The sequence below is a fragment of the Vipera ursinii genome, assembly GCF_947247035.1.
Source record: "Vipera ursinii genome assembly, chromosome: 2".
NCBI classification, from domain to species: Eukaryota; Metazoa; Chordata; class Lepidosauria; order Squamata; family Viperidae; genus Vipera; species Vipera ursinii.
The window spans coordinates 146,001,470-146,023,407 of NC_139513.1; the positions used below are offsets into that span (position 1 = coordinate 146,001,470).

At 42.7% G+C, this 21,938-nt stretch overlaps 1 protein-coding gene across 1 annotated transcript in view; it reads right to left on the reverse strand.

Annotated features, from left to right (window-relative positions):
- Positions 1–21,938, reverse strand: part of ADCY6 (adenylate cyclase 6) — a 70,783-nt gene that overhangs the window by 38,982 nt on the left and 9,863 nt on the right. The window contains exons 4-10 of the mRNA XM_083352429.1: positions 11,150–11,299; positions 8,373–8,494; positions 8,020–8,131; positions 6,758–6,885; positions 2,179–2,337; positions 923–1,064; positions 341–469 (exon numbers count right to left, since the gene is read on the reverse strand). Of these exons, the coding sequence (XP_083208555.1) occupies positions 341–469; positions 923–1,064; positions 2,179–2,337; positions 6,758–6,885; positions 8,020–8,131; positions 8,373–8,494; positions 11,150–11,299 (942 nt within the window). The remainder of the gene's footprint in view (positions 1–340; positions 470–922; positions 1,065–2,178; positions 2,338–6,757; positions 6,886–8,019; positions 8,132–8,372; positions 8,495–11,149; positions 11,300–21,938) is intronic.

The window sequence follows — 21,938 nt, forward strand, 5'->3', positions numbered from 1 at the left end:
TTATCCTCCCTTCAGCTCAACACCAAGAAAGGTAAGCTCTACAGCGGAGGTCCCCAACCTTTTGGGCGCCAGGGACCAGTTCTGTGGAGACAGGTTTTTCCGTGGACCAGAGGTTGTGTGGTTTTGTGTGCTGCCTGCATCTCACGGATGGGGCTTTGCTTGTTAGTGCGGACTGGTTGCTGGCATGCTGTGGCCTGCTACCAGTCCACGGACTGGGGGTTGGGGACCCTTGGTCTACAGTGTTCTTAACAGGAATGAAAGAACAAAGCAGAATCCAATAATATGTTATGCCATCCTACCTCCTTTCCCAGGTACAGTCTCAAGCAAACCCAAGACTTACCATCTGTCGCAATGCCTTAGAGTCCTTGTTCCGTGGAAATGAGCGCTCGGGGACCCAGCGAGGCACCAGCCCTTCTGTGGAATTTGCCTGGGCTCGCTGCAGCTTGGCTAATATTGCTTTCTCTTCTTTCTATTGGCAGAAAGGGCGGAATATGGAGGTACAAAACAAAGAACAACAATTGGAAGCAGGTGTTTTAAGACATTACTCCCTAGAGTAGGAATATCTTGTTTTAGAGCCTCTGTTATTTCAGCTCCAGGGACCATAACATGAGCCGTGGTGGCACAGTGGTGAGAATGCAGTACTGCAGGCTAATTCTGCCGACTGCCAGCAGTTTGACTCTGGCTGGCTGAAGGTTGACTCAGCCTTCCATCCTTCCGAGGTTGGTAAAAGGAGGACCCAGATTATTGGGGGCAAAATGTTGACTCTGTAAACCGCTTAGAGAGAGCTGTAAAGCACTGTGAAGTGGTATATAGGTCTAAGTGCTTTTGCTATTGCTATTCATCTCCTGGATAATGGTGATCTGTTCTCTCTTCCTGCCCCCAAGCAAATTTTAATCATGTCCCCCCTACTCCCAGGACTTACCCGTTTCTGGCTGCAGCCCACAATGAAGAAGGTTTCAATGTTATGCTCCTTCAGGTAAGCATTGCGCTCACCCCCATGCCCCGGCTCTACTTCATAGTCCTCATTCAGGTACTGCAGAGTAGCCTGGGTAATGTGGATCCGCCTATCACAGAAATGTTGTCGTTTAACCAAGACAAGTGTTGGAACCCAGTTCTCCCACTCTCCGAGAGACCCCCTCGTTAAACTTTGTGTAACATCGCTTAAGAATGGAAGAAGCTACTCTCTCAACAAGGAAGCAATGTGGCCCTTGCTTAGCAGCTCTGAGTAAAAGAGCAGGATTGACCAATAAAAATAAGGTTAAGTAATATTGGAGGCAGTTGGCTGCAGGAATGCAGATAAAATACTGTGGGAAAGCTGGTGGAAAGAAGCCTTGCTGAAGATTTGGAGGAAAGCCTGATGAACTCATATGAAAATAAGGCGTAATGCTCATAACGAGCTATAAGGGGAGATAATACATTACTTCATTTGGATCAATAAGTCACATGGAGAAATGTAAGGCATTTCCACATGGGAATTTTGATCCCATCCATATAACGGCATTGTGCTTTTATATTCCCATGTTAGCATTCCTGTTGAGCAGCCAAGACAGTTATTAAGCTTGACTGTCCCAAATAGCCAAGTGCCATCTCTTTTTGCAATCAGAATGTGTTGGGCCAGTTGTATCTCCAATATGCTCATTCCACAAGGTCTGACTAGGTGGGCACATTACAGGTCCCTCCCTATAATGTTGCCACCTTGTGGGGCTGAAGCAGCAAACCATCTCAGTAGTGGTCCCTGGCCTAGGGAAGCACCCTCCCCCTGAGATCCAGCAGGCCCCTACCCTCCTGGCTTTCTGAAAAGCTGTGAAGACCTGGCTGGTCCCAGAAGCCTTGGGATAGTGTGAGGCTGGAGCCCAGGGAAGCTCTAAAGTTTGTTTTTTTCTACTCTTCTCCAATGGATAGGTTAACTCCACGTTTAATAAAAAAAGGAATGGAACAGAGTAATTTCAAAGCTATGGTATGTAAAAGACAGAAGATAAGAGGTAAGACAAAAAGGGAAGAATGGGGAAAAATGGGGTCACACCCAATACTACCATGACTTTCCCAGTTCCAAACCAATTTTCTTCAAAGGAACATGGGCCATTAGGAGGAAAAGTTACTCCATCTCCCGTCTCAAAGGAACCACTTTCTATTAGAATTCACCGTTGTTTCACTCAGACTTTGAAGGACCTGACTCACCCCGCTTTGCCACCAGCTTCCATATGATTGGCCAAGGTGACATCATTAGACCAGACGTCAAACTGCCACTTGCGCAGTCCTAGCACTCCACAGTGCACACGCCCACTGTGGATCCCAACACGCATGTTGACATTGACACCTGTCACTTCCCGTACCAGCCTAGGAGAAGGAGGATGGAATGAATGTCAGAACAGGTCTCTCTATGTCCACACAAATTCTGACACAAAGATATCTTAGACAAGAATCACTCAAGCAAACAAGAAAGAATCTCTCTTCTCGGTAGGGAGAGGTGAGCTGTATTATTTTAGCGAGGACAAAATTAACAGATTCCCCACCCTAAAATGGCTACAGGGACTGAGCAACCAGTTTGAAATGGTTGTTGGAATACAAAGACTGAAAACCTGCAAACCAGAACCAGGAACATAATTCAATAGGATTAAGAAAAAGGTTGTTGTAAAAAAAATCTCTTTCTCTTTCTCTCTCTCTCTCCCTTTCTTTCTCTCTCTCTCTCTCTCTCTCTCTCGATTACTAGATAGTAAGAAAGAAAATAGGATTCACACGTTGGGAAAAAAGAACTACAAAAAAGTTTTCCCAACTACACGTTGGGGAAAAAGATTAATAACTACCCAGGGACCCTGCATACAAGGTTTTTATTAATTTTATTAATTTCCTTTTATGAATTTCTGAGTCTTAAGTGAATATTGTATATGTCTTTTTATTATTTCTCATTTTCCTGAAAGTCATAGTCGTCAGAATGTGGTTTTAAATTTTGCTATTATAAAATGTGCAATATGGTAGTAACAGGGTTGTTAAGTGAATCGGGCTTCCCCATTGACTTTGCTTGTCAGAAGGTCACGAAAGGGGATCACGTGACCCCGGGACACTGCAACCATCATAAACACGAGTCCCTTGCCAAGCCTCTCAATTTTGATCACGTGACCATGGGACTGCTGCAACGGTAGTAACTGTGAAAAATGGTCATAAGTCACTTTTTTCAGTGCCGTTGTATCTTTGAATGGTCACTAAACTGTTGTAAGTCAAGGACTAGCTGTAGAGCACACAAACACACTGCCTAGCCTCACTCACATACTTAGAACTATATTGGGTTTTATCACTATTTGCTGAATATACACAACTGGCAAAGTTCACATGTCATGCTAAGCTGTAACTTGGGGTTTATAAATTTCAAGGGCTGGGCTCAAGCAAAATATTTATGGTTCAAGTGACACATTTATGTATGAACACAGTCAATTGTGAATTGAGATGTTAGGGCAAAGTACTGCTAGTAAATGCGAGATGCGTTGAATATCACGCATCTGTTTACCTCCAAAAGCCTATGGACCCAATCTCAGTTTCTTAAGGAAGCTCCAGCCTTACTGCTATCTACCAATGTCCCCTTGGGTTTTATCCCCCTCCCTATGCCTTTTCATCAGGTGAATACAGCAGCCAACCTGACAAAAGCAGGCGTGTTGTGCTTCTCCCAAGTTTTGCCGTGCAAATCTAAGTCTCGATGAGCAATTTGGTGGGGAAACAAAAACAAAAAAACATACCCTGAAAAGATCTTGGTTTTCATATTTTTAGAGAGAGGAAGCTTCTAAGCCACATGGCTTATAAAGATAATTTTGAAAAAGCATAGACATTGCCCAGTAAAACTTCAGCAGCTGGAGGAGGCGTAACAGGAAGGAGGATAGGAAACAGAGATGTTCTCAAGAGGACTTTTTGTGACCCACAGGCAAACAGCATCTTTGCCTATCCTACCACCAGCTAAAACAACAATAAACACTATAGGAAAGAAGCAGAAATGTCTGTAAGATATAGGACTTAGCAGCAAGATTAGTTACCTTCCTAAGCCATAGCATGATGTTGTGTTTGGTTTCGGCTGCTTCTGTTGTATCAACACAACCTCTTGTGATTTGTCCAGTTGATCATGGTTAAGTAATCCATGATTTCATGAGTGTCACTTTATATTTTGGCTTTCTTTGGGACAAATGTTAGATCTGCCCACAGCTGAATACCCAAAAACTACCAAAGCCAGTTCAAAATAAGTGTAAGAGAAGAGTCCGGGGGCTCTTTGCAGGCTACTAAAATGCATCTATATGTAAAGGAGTTTTGGGAAAATCTGTCGAAATGATAAAAAAAAACGAAAGAATGCGATTGTCTGCATTATGAAAAATAATTTATGGTCCTGCGAGAAAGAGAAGCCCGGGTGGTTTTAAGCTCTTTGAGTCACATACTGTACATTGCAGGTCAAATTTAGATACAAGAAAGATAATTATGATTAGCACGTTTTATGTGGGATAAGCCGATTTAAAAAGTAGGCTAAGTTGGGTTTTATGATGACAGAAATAATCTACGAAGGCAGCCTTAGGCTTCCACGTCCCATCTTTTTTTTTTTTTTGCTACAAAGCGGAAACCAAAGGCTTTCGTTTTAATGTTAGATTAATTACCCACCCCCCACCCCCCATCACGAGTTAATCAGGTTTCTTTTAAACAATTAAGCACAGCTTAAGTCTGGAAAAAGCAACAAGGGGCAATGCACTAAAAAGAGGAAGTGAATTTTTCTGAACTCATGGCACAGCTGCCCGTGGAGCTTAGGAATGCCCCTGACCTCCGTTCATTCCACCGGGACCTGAAGACCTGGCTCTTTGAGCTCTCTGGCCTGGAGTTTTAATTGGTTTTTAACTAAGATTTTTATATTCAAGGTTTAATATAATCATTTTAATTGTTTTAAATTTTGTAATTGTGGTATTGTTTCTTTTAAAAACCTTGTGAACTGCCCTGAGTCCTACGGGAGAAGGGCGGTATATAAGTCTAATAAACTAAACTAATAAACTGAACTCATACTCCTGAGCACAGATAGCTTCCAGTCCGTTTTCCTCACTGAAGAGTTATCCGTTAACAGGAGGAGATTCAAGAATGCTATCCCCAACTGCTAGTAGTAGTAGCCGGAAAGCAACAATCTTGATTAAAATCACTAGAAGGAATGAGGTCAAAGGTCCTCCTCTTTGTATGCATGTGGGCAACCAAGGAGAGGAGGAGGCCTGGCCCTACCACCTGCTGTCCTGCCTTTTGCACAAGAAAAAATGGCCTGCCTTTTACTGTGAATTCTCAAACGGGCCAACTGCATCATCATCATCTCAAGCAACAGCCACAATAAAGAGGGTTCAGAAACTCAAAAAAGAACACATTATGTTATAAGCTTCCAAAGACAAGGCTCAATTAATCAGAAGCATGGGTGCTTTCTTAAGTTGAATAAGATGTACAGGTAGTCCTCAGTTACCAAGGATAATTGGGACTGGAATTTCCGTCGCTAAGCAATGTGGTTGTGAAGGGTGACCGCAACACTTAATGATGGCAGTCCCTATTGCTGTTATTAAGCGGATTGTCAAGTGACTCCCTGGGCAGCTTGCAAACAGGTCAACAGGCAGGTAAGGCGTGACACAAGGCAAAGTGAGAGCATGATGAGACCACGGGCGTTTGCTATTGGGTGGGGGAGGATGTGTGAGTGGTTCATGAGGTGTGACACAAGCGGGGAGGGGCTGGCTGCTACCCTGTGGAGAGGGTGTCAGGTGACCCACAAGGTGTGGCACGATGGGGTCCAATGTGGCTGCTGCAGAGGGGGTGTGTGCAAGCAACATGCTGGAGAGACTTGTAACCTTCCCTGCTGGCTTCCCCATTGACTTTGCTTATGGAAAGCCAGAGGGAAAGTTGCAAATGGCAATCACATGATTGTGGGAAGCTGCAGTTATCCTAAGTGTTAGCTAGTTGTCTAGATCATAATCACATGACTGCAGAGTTTCTAGGATGCCCTAGAAAAGGACTGCATCTTTTGTCCACCACTGTTGTAGCTTGTTAACAGTTGCTGAAAGAGTGCTTGTTAAATGAGGGCTGCCTGTATATTAAGGTAGAAAAGCTAACTGCAATGGATTTAAAATACTGTGATCTATGACAATTACAACACCACCATAATACTGGTAGTATGATTGGCTGTTGCTGTGGTAAATAGTAACTTAATCCAACTATCACATAAAACGTATTTTGTACTTCCAATGGCATATGATCCCACTTTTAATTCCTGTTGCCCTGCAGGTGAGTACAGAACCTCCTGCCAACTGAAGATAATATTCCGTGGCACCTGATGAAGTGGGGAATGAAGCTGTCAGTGGCCACTTTAGTAACTCCATGTATTCCTCTGAATACCCATTGCGTGGGAACAGGATGGTGGATGTGTGCAAGAGCACACTGCTGCCTTTCCCAGAAGCATCTGGTTAGCCATGAATGGCCATGGAGCTAGACTAGGTCTTTTAATTTATTTTATTTTTTTATTTTATTTTAATTCCATTTATATCCCGACCTTCTCCGAAGACTCAGGGCGGCTTACAAGCTTATTCGAGATACCAGGGGCGATGTTCATACCTGTACCTTACAAAAGCTAAAGTCTCTAAGATACCACAAAGCTCTCTGCTAATTTGCCTAATGTAGCTACCACTCTGGAAAATGGTAACTCTGTAAATCCTTAAGTTCACCAATGACTACGTGCACCCTTCCCAAGGCTGGCAAGCATCCCTTGCGGACTCACGAAATTGCCTCGATCATGTCAACACCCATCTCCACGCAGCAATGGGCATGATCAGCCCGTGGCTCTGGCAATCCTGAGACACAGTAGTAGCAATCCCCGAGGATCTTGATGCGAAGGCAATGATTTTCCTAAAAAAAAAAAAGAAAAAGAAAAAAGGAGGGAGATTCAGAAAAGCCATCAATGGCAACTGTAGCCTTCCAGTAACCTCATCTGAGTTCAGTTCTCCCTGCCACACACAGATCAGTCACATTAGCTAGCTAACAACTGTTATTTCAACAGCAATTTGTAGCTTATTGAAGATACTGAAGTTTTTATGCAGTACTTGTTTCCAATAATGAGGGGGGGGGGGAGAAGGAAGAGCAGGGTTGGGGAGGGGAGGAGACAGGAATTTCAGTTACTTTGAAGAAACGTGAAACTCTAGTGAAGTTTATAAATCAACATTATGGTCCAGAACTGGTACCAGTATTACTTTCAAGGTAGGTTGAAAAGAATTTTGGAACAGATACATACTACAGCAAAGGCAGCGGAATATAGCACAAAAAAGATACAGACCAACAACCCTAGGAATAATTAGAAGTTACAGGTCCTCCTCGATTTGCAACCATTTGTTTAGTGGCTGTTCAAAATTACAAAGGCACGGGGAAAAAGCAACATGACTGTTTTTCATATTTATGACCATTGTAGAATCCCCATGATCACGTGATCAAAACCTGGGTCGCTCGGAAACTGGCAATGTATTTATGACAGTTGAACTGTCCAGGGGTCACATAATTTACCTTTTGCACCCCTTCCCACCAGGCAGCTTCCAACAAGCTAAAGTCAATGAGGCAAGCCGGATTTGCTTAAGAACCATATGATTCACTTAGCAAGTGCTGTGATTCGCTTAACAACTGTGTCAAAAAAAGATTGTAAAGTGGGGGCACAACTCACTTAACTGCCTTGCTTAGCACAGGAAATTTTGGATCAACTGTGGACATAAGTAGAGGACTATCTGTATTTGGCAAGGCAACCCAAGGGGATTATCTGACAGAAGAAATAATACAGTTCACATTGACTTTTGAGGTACAGCCATCAATACAACACTCTTTTCTCAGAGGATAGGCAGCATGGTGCCATACAGGCATTTTAAATTATAATTCCCTTGCTCACTGAACATAGCACTTGCTCACTGAGTTTTATAAGGATTATTGCCAACATATCTAAAAGCACTAAGTTCAGGTAATCATCTCTTCTGTTAGCCTAGTGGCCTGTTCCTGCCTTACCGCAGCCAGCTTATCAAAACGGGCAAAAAGTTCATTCAGTGTCATGACCAGTTCTTGTGCCGTGCACTGGGATGCCAAACTAGTGAAGCCCTCAATGTCAGCAAAGAGAATGCTGTGGGGGGAGAAAAGCAGAAATAGGAATTAGAACAGAGACCCACAAACAGCCAAAAGCCATTTGGCTCCTTTTTTGCATATATTCATGAGGAAATTCAGCCAACATCTTCAACCCCACTGACCCTCATCTGCCAAGAAATTATGCTACGGTCTCCAAACTTCTAACAGAATGATGTTTGTTAACTGGTTTCACTGTCCCTCAAAGTCACAGACGCATACACCCAAAGGATATATATTACCTGACGTTGTCATGTTTCTGGATATAGATCTTGTGGAACATCATATCTTCCTTCTTGGTGTTGATGTCCTCCTTCATTTCCATGGCAACATGTTGGGGCAGCACTGAGAGGAGAAGTCGTTCCTGTCAGGGGTCCAGAAAGAAAGGTCCATTATGGTTTTCATTACAGCAGTAATTCTGCTGGAATAAACCAAAAACCAAGATCAGAACATATTGACCCACCCCACTGCCAATGCTGTTTTACTCTATGCTTTTTGGCCTGCAAAGCATTATAGAGTTGAGTTGCCATGCTACCTGTTCCCACTTCATAAGCCTTTTACTTGCAGACAGACTGAAACATAGCAGAAAGGAAGAAGGCCCAAGATGGCAATCTATTACCATATGGGGAAAAAGGGAGTCTGTGTTAAAGGTAATGCTCAAGTATGTGTACAAAACATTTTATCCTTCTGCCTAGCTGATAAAGTGATGAGGTTCACTGGAAGAGACCAGTGTTAGAGCTAAATAAGAGCAATGAGGTATTCACTTCCACAGAACTTCTCTAGAAGAGAATGTGCTTGCACAGCTAAATTGGATCTGTGGATCATAGATAGAAAGGAAGAACCAATTGGGTTTTTAATGCATTCTTTCAAGAATTAAAGATCCTGAAATTTTGTGCATAGGTGAAAGACAAAATAAACTTCAAAATAATTATTATTTTGCGATTCAAGGTGCTGGTAATAACCTTTAAAGCCCTACATGGCTTAGGCCCGGGGTACTTGAGAGACCACCTGCTGCCATTGTCAACCTCCCATCGCCTGGTTCGCTCCCACAGAGTCGGCCTCCTCAGGGTGCCGTTGGCCAGGCAATGCTGGCTGGCGACCCCCAGGGGGAGAGCCTTCTCTGTGGGCGCGCCGACCCTCTGGAATGAACTGCCCCCGGAGCTGCGGACGGCCCCTGACCTTCGGTCCTTCCACCGTGACCTGAAGACCTGTTTTTTCCAACAAGCGGGCCTGGACTGACTACATTTTTTAATTAGGCTTTTTACTGGGTTAAATTGTCTCGTAATTTTGCATTTATTGTTTAATTCTCTTTTAAATTTTTTACTCTATGTTTTTTAATTTTTATTGTTGTGAGCCGCCCTGAGTCCTCAGGGAGAAGGGCGGCATATAAATTTAATCAAATCAAATCAAATCAAATTAGTGTCATTGGTCTCAGGAAGCCAATGCAATCAATTTACAAGCCTATAATATAGGAAGATGTTCAGCACACATGCACGTCTGACTTTTAAATACAAAGCAGACAAGTGCAAGGAGTTGAAACTATAGTACATGGTGTCACCTAATTTTCCCTCTACCAATGTGAAGTTGCAGGAGAAAGACTTTGAGGATATAATAAAGAGTTTGCAACATGAAAGGGTCAGGAAAAACATTAAAGTGAACTGATCTACCTGTACTTGTTTCTAGCAACAGGATTCTCTTGATTAAAAAACAGTGCAATACTGAATTATACATTAATGACTTTATAAGGAGCAAGCAAAAGTTCTATGAATCTATGATCAAAAGCTTTGAGGACCCTTCCTCAATTAAGTTGAACAAAAAGAGCAAAAATAATGGAAGGGATGGAAGCTCCCTTTGAGGAGAGGGATTATTATATTTTACCAAAAAAAACAAAAACCCTGCAGAAATTTTTCATGACTTTGAATTCCTAGAATGGATGCAGTATAAATGTGAGAAAGACTCTAACTGTAATTTCTACTGAATTCTATAAAGCAGTGGTCCCCACCTTTTCCACCTTGCAGCCCGGCACATGTGTGTGAGTGAGTGGCAGGTGCAGGTGCACAGCACAATTGCTAAGCACATTTGATTTGTGCTTAGATTGTAAGCCGCCCTGAGTCTTCGGAGAAGGGCGGGATATAAATGGGATTTTTAAAAAATGGTGATAGTGGTGGCTGTGCGCGCCCTCCACACACGGGAACGGAGCTTCAAGCATGAGTGGAGAGTGCTTGTGCTTGTGTGCGAAGCTCCACTTGCACGAACGGAGGACGTTTGAGCACAGGGTGCTTGCGCTTGTATGTGAAGTTCCACTTACACGAGAAGAGGGCACCTGTGTGTAAAGCTCCAATGGAGCTTCGCAATCGAGCACAAGGACCCACTACGTGCCCAAGTGGAGCTACGTGCACACGCACGCTTGCCCATCACTCATGCGGCCTGGTTTCAAAAAGGCCACAGCCCAGGGTTTGGGGACCCCTGCTATAAAGGATATTTAGGCTCTGTTAAAATGTCTCAGAGCTGGGGCATCCCACATTTCCAAGCAACAAAATCACCTCAATATTAACCAAACACGTGCAGGAACCCAAGACATAGTGCAGACATGTCAAACACAAGGCCCGGGGGCCAGATCCGGCCCGCGAAGAGGTTTCATGTGGCCCGCGAAGCCATCCTGGAAACAGTGAGGGAACGGCCCCCACTGCCTTGGCCCTGGCCCAGAGACCCTCCTTCTGCCAGAGACCCTCAGATCTGTCCCACTCCTGCTCAGGCCCCCATAGGCACCCTTGATGCAAACGATGTAGAGCTGGCCACGCCCACCCAGTAGGCCATATGCACTCTAGCCACACCCACCCAGTAGGCCACACCCACCCTGGCCATACCCACCCGCCCCCTGAGGGCAACCGCAATGCTGATGCGGCCCTCAATGAAATTGAGTTTGACACCCCTGACATAGTGCATGCTCTGTTTTCCCCACTCCCTGCAGCAGTTCCATCCTGCCCCCCCCCCAAAAAAAATCTGATTAGGTCCCCACCTGCTGACGGTTTTCACGTTGTAAGTGCAGTCGAGCCTGGATGTAGCCACGTGTTTCCCGGAAGGCCTGGCGCTGTGACACTTCAGCTGGATAGTGGGTGCAGATACCAATGATGTTGGTACAGAGGAAGATCAAAGCATTTGCAACAAGCTGCAAGCAAGGGAAAGACCCATACAAACTGGGCACAAGTATTTTTTGACATAAACAGTTTCTAGCTTGGCTTTCCCTTTTCCCACTGTCTTTGGAGAGAGCCATCCTCCCTCACACCCCAGCATAAAGAATGAATTAAAAGCTTTATGCGAGGAGGGCCTCCTAGAACACAATGGGGGTTTTGTACTTCTCTCCCTTTCCCCTCGGTCGGTCGATGCCCAAGATACCAAAGATTCTGCTGGGAAGGGTGGGTGTCAGGAAGATCCCAATGCTTTTAGGGAGAGAGGATGGGAAGTGAAACTAGGGGGGAAAAAAGTTCACGCTAAGTTCACGCTAAGAGGTAAAGCTGAAAGACCAAAACTGTAATTATGTTTGTTTTGCAAACAACCTTCCATATACAATGGCCTTCCTAGAGAGACGAGTATTTTTCTATGGGGAAGGACCCACAAATACCTATAAGGCATGCACTTCATTCCCACAACCCCCACCTTCAGGCCCAGCTAGTAATGTGGAAGCCTATTTCCTCTTCAAAACTCAAGAAGACTGCTGCCAATTAGAGTAAACAATGCTGGGCTAGATGCACAAATGGTTTAAAATGGCTACCTATGTGTTTACATATTCACACGTATTCCAAAGGCATCCGGGCCCCCTGCCTTCGAGGCTCATCTGCCAGGCCAGAGTGATGTAGGAACAGTGCATCTGTGTAACATCCAAGGGGTCACTTGCTCATCAAGTGAAGTTTCCCTTAAATGATAATTCAATTAATTCAACCTTCTATCATATTCTAAATAACACTAGGAAAAAATTGTCCATGCTCACATAACATTTCTAGAAAAAGAGACTTGAAGGGAATAAACCAATTTAGACAATAAGCTTATTGTCCCAAAGCACACCCCCACCCCCCAGACTAAGCTTGGCAGTGACCAAATGGGAGACTATTCATGAATGCTGCATGCAAGCCCCATGATGGAAGAAAGGCAGATTACTAACGTGTTTTGTGACCAGGTAAGGCAGCAATTGATAAGGAGGACAAATGAGGAAGGAAACCAACCTAGTTACAGCAGGGTCCATTCAGATCAACCAGAAGCAAGTCATACCATTACAATCCTGTGGCATGTCTGCCTCACCTTATTGAAATATTATAATTGTGCCCTGCCCTGCCAGTTTATCGTAAGCTCTGGAAAGCAAAAACAATAGCAAGCTTTGAATACTTGACAAGCAGTAAGTAATTAGGAAGGTAGAGTAGCCAAAGAAACCAAAAGTCCATTTTTCAACAGAGGTCAGCTTAAGGTTTCCCCATATAATAACCAGCAGCATGCAGCTGGAGCTACTAAGGATGCATGCCTGGGAGGGAAACTGATGGGGCTGAATGTAGGCCAAGATTATTGGCACACAATGCTGCCTTGAAAGTGAAATGCTTTGCAAGTTTTAACAGTTTTCTCTGGCATTAATTCCTACTGGACACCAGTATGGCGCCACTGTTCCCTGCCTTGATGTTCTGCAGCCACCAAGATAGAGTAAAAATACCAGGACCGACAGCACAACAGCCTATTCCGTGCCTGTTTACAATCCTTTCACACATTGCCGCCATGTAGGCAGAGGGGCTGTCATCCAGAAGTCACACTGCTTCCAGCACAAAACATTCACAAAGTTCCTTAAAATATTTCCAAAGCAAGTTAAGAAATCTAGTTAAAAGGGTACTTGCACTTGGTTAAATGAAAGAAAACAGGTTCCACTGGCCTAAAAAAAAATCAATTCTCTTAACAGAACAGCTCCAGTTATATTCCAAAATGAAAACATCTCTCCGCAGTAATTAACAGCTACAGAGCATAATAATTGGTCCACAGTTACCAGCTAAGTGTTTGCTCAAATCACAGATACAGTGTTCAAATACACAAGATTTAGCTAATTGTAATTTCAGTAGCTACAATCCAGCATCTGGATTTGCTTCAGCAAAGGATGACAGAACAATGTAAGAAGACCTACATACGCCATTACTGTTTGAAGTCATTAACTGAGTTTACACAACAAAATAAGGCATAATCTGTTTTACCCACCATGGTTTGAAGATGCTGTAGTAATAGATCCCTGCCCTGGGCATTGGGTTGGACTAGATGGTAACAATCAACTTTTCCATTCTATGGTTCGATAATTATATGATTTGTCTGGTTTTGGCTTAGCATATTGAATGAACTCAGTCTGTGCAGTTTGCAAACAATTAGCATAATATATAAATCTAATCAGTTTTGGCTAAGCAATCATGGCTTTGAACAATACCGTATGAGCCTAATTATTTCACACACTTTAGGACTGAGCATCAAGGGATAAACCATCCCAAGAAACGCGATTCAGTTGTAGCAAGAAAGTCCTGAGTTAAATCTTTGGTCTACAGCCGAGTCCTTTGGTTTTTACAAAACTCATATCTTGAACTCCAGATGGCAATAGCACTAGCAATAGCACTTAGACTTATGTACCGCTTCACATTGCTTTACAGCTCTCCCTAAGCGGTTTACAGTTTACAGTTTATATTACTCCCCAACAATCTGGGTCCTCATTTTACTGACCTTGGAAGGATGGAAGGCTGAGCCAACCTTGAGCCGGTGAAGATCGAACCGCTAGCAGAATTAGCCTGCACTACTGCATTCTAACCACTGCACCACCATGGCTCATTAATTAAAGTCTTGAAACTTAGTTGTAGTATGATAGCCAAAAATGATCAGGAATTTTATGCTGGGAAATGAAGCACCCTGACCTTTCCCTATGCCCACTGGCAAATCTGAGAGATTTTTTTTGCCCCTCCTCCAGCCACCCAAGTAGGTACTATGTACTATCACTCTCTAGTCAACCCATCTCAGAAGATATGAACTGGGGGCATAAGAACCTTTGGTCCAGTAGCAGGCTAAGAAAAGCTTCATTTTGCAGCCCTTGAAAGCCTGAGACAGACCTGCATAGACAGTGGTTTGCCTAGAACCGTGGTGGCGAACCTATGGCACACATGCCATAGGTGGCATGCAGAGCCCTCTCTGTGGGCACACACGCTGTCACCCCAGTCCTAGGCTTTCAGCAGGGTTTTATAAAACCTTTTTGCTTTAGGCCTCCGCCACTGTGTGTGGGGGAAAAAAAAGGTTCAATCAATCAATTTCAACTTTTCGTGGGGAAAAAAAAGATCTCGCAAAGTTGGAATTGATTGATTGAACTTTTTAGTCCCACCCAATCTGCTGTTACCACTGCAGCCACGCCCACCCAATGGGCCACACACCCCCAATGGGCCACGCCTACCCAATGGGCCAAGCCCACCCAATGGGCCACACCCACCTGGCACCCAACAATACATAAGTGGGTTTGGGGTTGCATTTTGGGCACTCGGTCTCTAAAAGGTTTGCCATCACTGGCCTAGAAGTAATGTATTAGTGATCAGAAGGACGGCAGACCTGCATTATTAGAGATGCAATCTAAAGGACGCAATTATGATAAGCATTTTAACTGATTAGTCACTTAAATCTGCATGAGGTTCAATATATTTCAGAAGCATTTTTTTCCCTTTGCCGATCTTGTATGTTTATCCTGCAAGAAAAATGGGACATGCCTTGCATACAACTATGCCTTCATCTGTACCACTTCAGACCATTTGTCCATATGAGCTTAATGGTAGGCGATGAGTGAGTTTTCAAGTATTCTTAATTCCAATTCAGCCAGTTCTACCAACATGGTCAATGACAAAGGATTATGGGAGTTGCACTCCAAAATAGCAATCAGATTAACTATCACTGATGAAACTCGTCATTGTCTACTAACTGGAGAGGAGTTCTCCAGAATCTTAGGAAGCTTTCTCATCACCTATCACTTGCTTCTTTTGTTAAACAAAACCGAGAGGCCAAAGATTGAACCTTGGAAGGCGTGCATGGAAACCTATAGATTGCTATACCACTGAACTTTGAAACTTCCACTTTCTTTTCAGATAATGCTTGCCATCTGCTGCTTCTAAACAAACGTGCATGATATATAGGCATGTGTGTCCATGCATACAAACTCTGCTGCTGGATCACATTTCTAGCTGAATAAACATTTTTCAGCCAATTAAGGCAACCAAACATCACAGACCTATTTATTTATCTATGAACTACTTACTGGTTCTTATCACTTGATACCTCTTGGTGTAGCTTACTCCCACTCCTTCCACGTAAGAGCCTGTAACAGTGATGGATACTCAATATTCATAAAATGTCACCCAACAGTATGGACAAATTCTGAGACTGACATTAATTCACAAGGTTTAGGGAAGAAAACCTGTAATCTTCCCCAAGCCAGGAAAGGTTCTACATAAAAAATATATATAACGAAAAAAACTTTATTTGCTATTGCTTGACACAAAACTAAATTTTATAGTATTGTACCTGCTACAGTACTTGGGCACCCATGAGAGAGGTGACATTTTACACCATAAATCAAGGTTGTGAAATGTGTGCTTCCCTAAATATGGATTATACTTGCTATCCATCCTTTCCTATAGACCAGCTGACTAAAGCTGATGGGAACTGGAATCCAACATCATCTAGATACAGGGGTGTTAAACTGCTGGCCCGTGGGCCAGTTACACCATACAGAGGCCACGCCCACCTCAGCTCCGGCAATGCAAAGTCGTGATATGTCGTGACATGTCATGTGATGCAGCAAGTTTGACATCCATGATCTAGAAGGTGAAGGGCTCTCCAACCCCAGCAGTCTTACTTTGTAAGGGACCAGAACTGCTTTTAGTATCATGGAGCCGAAGTATATATCTCTAAACCAGGGGTCCCTAAACTCTTCAACTCATCAAGCCCTTCATGAAGTAGTTTCAAACTGCTCATCAACCCCTCTGCCCACAAAACAGTATATGAAAATAATTTAACAAATACCATGTTAAAAGTACTATGAATAATAATAGCAATAATAATTGTTTGAGGATTGATACTGACCACTTTGAAGAACCCTGATATAAAAGACAGATTAAATCCTACAGTGCCTCTAGTTTTACTGAGGCAAACTAATCTTGTCTGCAGTTCTTAATGGAAGCTAAAATGAACATCTCTTACAAATAACAGGGCAGGTAAATGCATCTTTTCATTGTGAATTTCGGATAGGTGGAAACTGAATCTTGAATAAGTTAGTTCAGATTCCAAAATCCGTTAATCTCCAAACTGTTAAATGATATTTACATTCCTATTAAGAATTAGAACAGAGGAAAGCAATCTGGGCCCAGAAGGTATTGACAAACCAGCATTTCATTGCTGGCCATGCAGAGTTCAGCTATTGGGATTTCTGGTTCAGGAATATCTGGATATACTTAGTTTCTGCCTCCAGAAGTGGTGAATGCTCCAAACACTGGAAGTTTTTAAGAAGAGACTGGCTAGCCACTTGTCTGAAATGGTATAGGGTTTCCTGCCCGAGCAGGGGGTTGGACTACATGACCTCCGAGGTCCCTTCCAACTTCTTCTTCTTCTTCTTCTTCTTCTTCTTCTTCTTCTTCTTCTTCTTATTATTATTATTATTATTATTATTATTATTATTATTATTATTATTATTATTATTATTATTATCTATTTTAGACTAGAGCTAACTAAAATAATTCAAAGCACCAAAGAAGAAATTCTGTTTGGATGTATCTTGTGCAGCAAACTCAAGACATGGTGGCTGGTGCATGGAACCCAAACTTAATTGGGCTGCCAAACTTAAGCCTGTTTCTGGTTTACCAGTACACTAAACAATAAACTAAACAAACAGGCAACACAACATAAGATGGAATCACTAAGCCTTCCCCCCCCAAAAAAACAACAACAGCAAAACCATCTTTAAATCCACAACTGAGATTAAAAGTTGTACTGTTGTTGTTAGTTGCGAAGTCATGTCCGGCCCATCGCAACCCCATGGACAACATTCCTCCAGGCCTTCCTGTCCTCTACCATCTTCTGGAGTCCATTTAAGCTCACGCCTACTGCTTCAGTGACTCCATCCAGCCACCTTATTCTCTGTCATCCCATTCTTCTCTTGCCCTCAATCTTTACCAGCATTAGGCTCTTCTCCAGTGAGTCCTTCCTTCTCATTAGGTAGCCAAAGTATTTCAGTTTCAACTTCAGGATCTGGCCTTCTAAAGAGCAGTCAGGGTTGATCTCCTCTAGGACTGACCGGTTTGATCGCCTTGCAGTCCAAGGGACTCGCAGGAGTCTTCTCCAGCACCATAGTTCAAAGGCCTCAATTCTTTGGTGTTCAGCCTTTCTTATGGTCCAACTTTCACTGCCATACATTGCAACTGGGAAGACCATAGCCTTGACTATACGCACTTTTGTTGACAGGGTGATGTCTCTGCTTTTTAGTGTGCTGTCTAGATTTGTCATGGCTTTCCTCCCCAGGAGCAAGCGTCTTTTAATTTCTTGGCTGCAGTCCCCGTCTGCCTTGATCTTGGTGCCCAGGAAAATAAAATCTATCACTACCTCCATTTCTTCCCCATCTATTTGCCAGGAATTGAGAGGGCCGGATGCCATGATCTTGGTTTTCTTAATGTTAAGTTTCAAACCAACTTCTGCACTCTCCTTCTTTACCAGCAACAAGAGGCTCTTTAGTTCCTCTTCACATTCTGCCATTAGAGTAGTATCATCTGCATATCTTAGGTTGTTGATATTTCTCCCGGCAATCTTAATTCCAACTTTTGATTCATCTAGCGCTGCCTTTCTCATGATGTGCTCTGCATATAAGTTAAACAGGCAGGCCGACAGTATACAGCCTTGCTGGACTCCTTTCCCAATTTTGAACCAATCAGTGGTACTGTGTCCAGTTCTCACTGTTGCTTCTTGACCCGCATATAGGTTTCTCAAGAGACAAATAAGATGGTCTGGTACTCCCATCTCTTTAAGAACTTGCCACAGTTTGTTGTGATCCACACAATCAAATGCTTTAGCATAGTCAATGAAGCAGAAGTAGATGTTTTTCTGGAACTCCCTAGCTTTCTCCATGATCCAGCGTATGTTGGCAATTTGATCTCTAGTTCCTCTGCCTCTTCGAAATCCTGCCTGTACTTCTGGTAGTTCTTGATCCACATACTGCTGGAGTCTAGCTTGTAGGATTTTAAGTATAACTTTACTAGCACGTGAAATGAGTGCAATGGTGCAATAGTTTGAACATTCTTTGGCACTGCCTTTCTTTGGAATTGGAATGTAAACTGATCTTTTCCAATCCTGTGGCCACTGTTGAGTTTTCCAAATATGCTGGCAAATTGAGTGTAGCACTTTTACTGCATCGTCTTTTAAGACTTTGAATAGCTCAGCTGGAATACTGTCACCTCCACTAGCTTTGTTGTTGCTCAGCTTTCCTAAGGCCCACTTCACTTCACATTCTAGGATGTCTGGCTCGAGGTCAGTGACCACCTCATCATGGTCAACATCAGGGATGTTAAGCTCGTTCTTGTATAGTTCTTCTGTGTAATTTTTCCACCTCTTTTTAATCTCTTCTGCCTCTGTTGGGTCCCTGCCATTTTGGTCCTTTATCATGCCCATTTTTGCATGAAACGTTCCCTTCATCTCTCCAATTTTCTTGAAGAGATCTCTGGTCCTCCCTATTCTATTGTTTTCTATTTCTTTGCACTGTTCATTTAAGAAGGCATTCTTATCTCTTCTAGCTATTCTCTGGAATTCTGCATTCAATTGGGTGTATCTTTCTTTTTTTCCCTTGCCTTTCGCTTCCCTCCTTTCATCAGCTATTTGCAAAGCTTCCTCAGCCATTTTGCTTTTTTGCATTTCTTTTTCTTTGGGATGGTTTTAGTTGATACCTCTTGTATAATGTTGCGAACCTTCGTCCATAGTTCTTCAGGCACTCTGTCTAATTCCTTAAATCTGTTTGTCACCTCTACTGTATATTCAACAAGGATATGATTTAGTTCATACCTGAGTGGCCTAGTGCTTTTCCCTACTTTCTTCAGTTTAAGCCTAAACTTTGCAATGAGCAGCTCATGGTCTGAGCCACAGTCAGCTCCTGGTCTTGTTTTTACTGACTGTATAGAGCTTCTCCATCTTTGCCTGCAGAGCACATAGTCAATCTGACTTCTGTGTTGACCATCTGATGATGTCCATGTGTAGAGCCATCTCTTGGGTTGTTGGAAAAGAGTGTTTGCTATGACCATCGTATTCTCTTGACAAAATTCTATCAGCCTGTGCCCTGCTTCATTTTGTACTCCAAGGCCAAACTTGCCTGTTATTCTGGTTATCTTTTGGCTTCCTACTTTAGCATTCCAATCCCCCATGATGATAAGGACATCATTTTTTGGTGTTAGTTCTATAAGGTGCTGTAGGGCTTCATAGAACCAATCAATTTCATCCTCTTCAGCAATGGTGGTTGGGACATAGACTTGGACTACTGTGATATTGAATGGTTTACCTTGGATTCGAACTGAAATCATTCTGTCATTTTGGGGATTGTATCCCAGTATTGCTTTTCCTACTCTTTTAATGACTATGAAGGCTACTCCATTTCTTCTGAGGGATTCTTGCCCGTAATAGTATACCTGATGGTCATCTGAATTAAATTCACCCATTCCTGTCCATTTTAGTTCGCTGATTTCTAAGATGTCCATGTTCAGTCTTGTCATCTCTTGTTTGACCACGTCCAGCTTTCCTTGATTCATGGATCTTACATTCCAGGTTCCTATGGAGAAAAAATCTTTAAGCATCGGACTTCCCTTTCACCACCAGACACATCCACAGCTGAGCGTCCTTTCGGCTTTGGCCCAGTCGCTTCATTCTTTCTGGCGCTACCAGTATTAGCCCTCTGCTCTTCCCCAGTAGCATATTGGACGCCTTCCGACCTGAGGGGCTCATCTTCCAGCGTCATATCGTACTGCCTTTTGGTACTGTCCATGGGGTTTTCATGGCAAAGATACTGGAGTGGGTTGCCATTTCCTTCTCCAGTGGATCCCATTTTGTCAGAACTCTCTGCTGTACTACAGATGCTATACTTTTAAGTAATCTTGTTAAGTGTGTTGTTCAAAATCCAAGCTACAATTCTGTGAACAAAAATAATTATTATTATTAACAATTAACTAGCTACATCCTAGCTAATTACCTACATTCTTAAATTTCCTTTGGAAGGAAACAAGAAATACAGAGATGGCAGCAATGTAGCACCAGGCCCTATAAACAGACATGCCACCATACTTCCAATTTTCAATAAGCTGATAACTTCATTACTTCCATAACTATGACACTGGCTACATTACTCCATCTTCAGTTCAGACTTCCTTAATCATGGCAATAGTCAGCCATATCTCTGAATGATTAATACATGTCTTCAGAAACTGTACTTTGGACAGTTAATAGCATTAGACAAAATCCCCTGGGTTATAATTAACATATTTATCAAGTTTTTTTTCTGCTGGACAAAAAAAGGATGTGAGCTTTTGATGTTTTACTTCTTAATTTCTAAAGAGTGAGAAATTGAGTTTTCCCTACTCCTATTGAGGAATTGAAGAAAAGAGGCAAGCCAGCTTCTCTCTTCTAGATTCGTCTGCTATACACTATTCCATACATAATTCCAATTTATGCCACGTTTTTTTTTACCCCTATACATTTGTCACTTAGCTCACAATCATAACCCAAAACACTTTATTGAATCTAACCAGCTAACAATGTGCAACACTGGAGTAATCATGTGAGTAACTCCACAGGGAAAGTATCAGTCCTGTTGGTTTGCCTTTAAAAGAATTAGATTCTTTCTCCGTTCCATAGCATAGTTCAGTAAACACTTTCTTATATTTTAGATCTGGAAGTTGTGGGAATGCTTTGATGGCCTTGGATTTGACCCTTCCCAGATACCTAGCCTCTTCAGAAACATTTACTATATTTACCAGCTGTCCCTAAGGGAGGGTCATTGGGAGCTGGTTGGATTGGCCTTTGCTTCCAGTAAGAAAACATTCCTGCTCTAGGATCAGAATAATACTGAAATCTTACATCTAGTTCATTTACAATAAGGCACAGGAATAAAGGGGGATTTGGGTAAGAAGATGAAAATTTTGCAGGACTGAATACCCCCCCTTCCCTGTTACAATATTTGATTAATAAGCATTTTACTATCTATCCTCAGAATAATAATAAAAAAAAATCACCCTGCATCTGCAACTAGTGAAAAAGCTGCAGAGCTCCTGGTTTGGAGGGAACGGAGAGAACAAGCTGTAAATCGGAAGTGTTTTTTAAGCCTTTGAGAACTCATCTTAGTACAGCAACACAGGTATGTCATCACAAGAGCATCAGATCATTGCTCTGTGCAGCCTCCCACACACACACTTGTGGCTCATTCCCTTTCTGCCATCTTCTCCCTCTTTACGCATACATTATGTGTTCGAGTATTGCATTATTCCTAGCCGAAGCCTTTGCCACCACCATTTTAATGATTCGTGTTGAAGGAGAATGTTCAGTAGCTTTAGAACATCTTAATTGCAGTGTACCTGTGCAATTTTCAAGAGCCTGAATTTGACAGCTTTCAAAAGGATAAATCATCTAAAGAAAGGGGGAGATTCTGTTGCTGCTTTTTAGGAGGAACAACAAAAGCACAAATGGGTGGGTGATCAACTACGTGTTAACATAGCTCTTGCTAAACTTTCACATTTTCTGTCCAGATG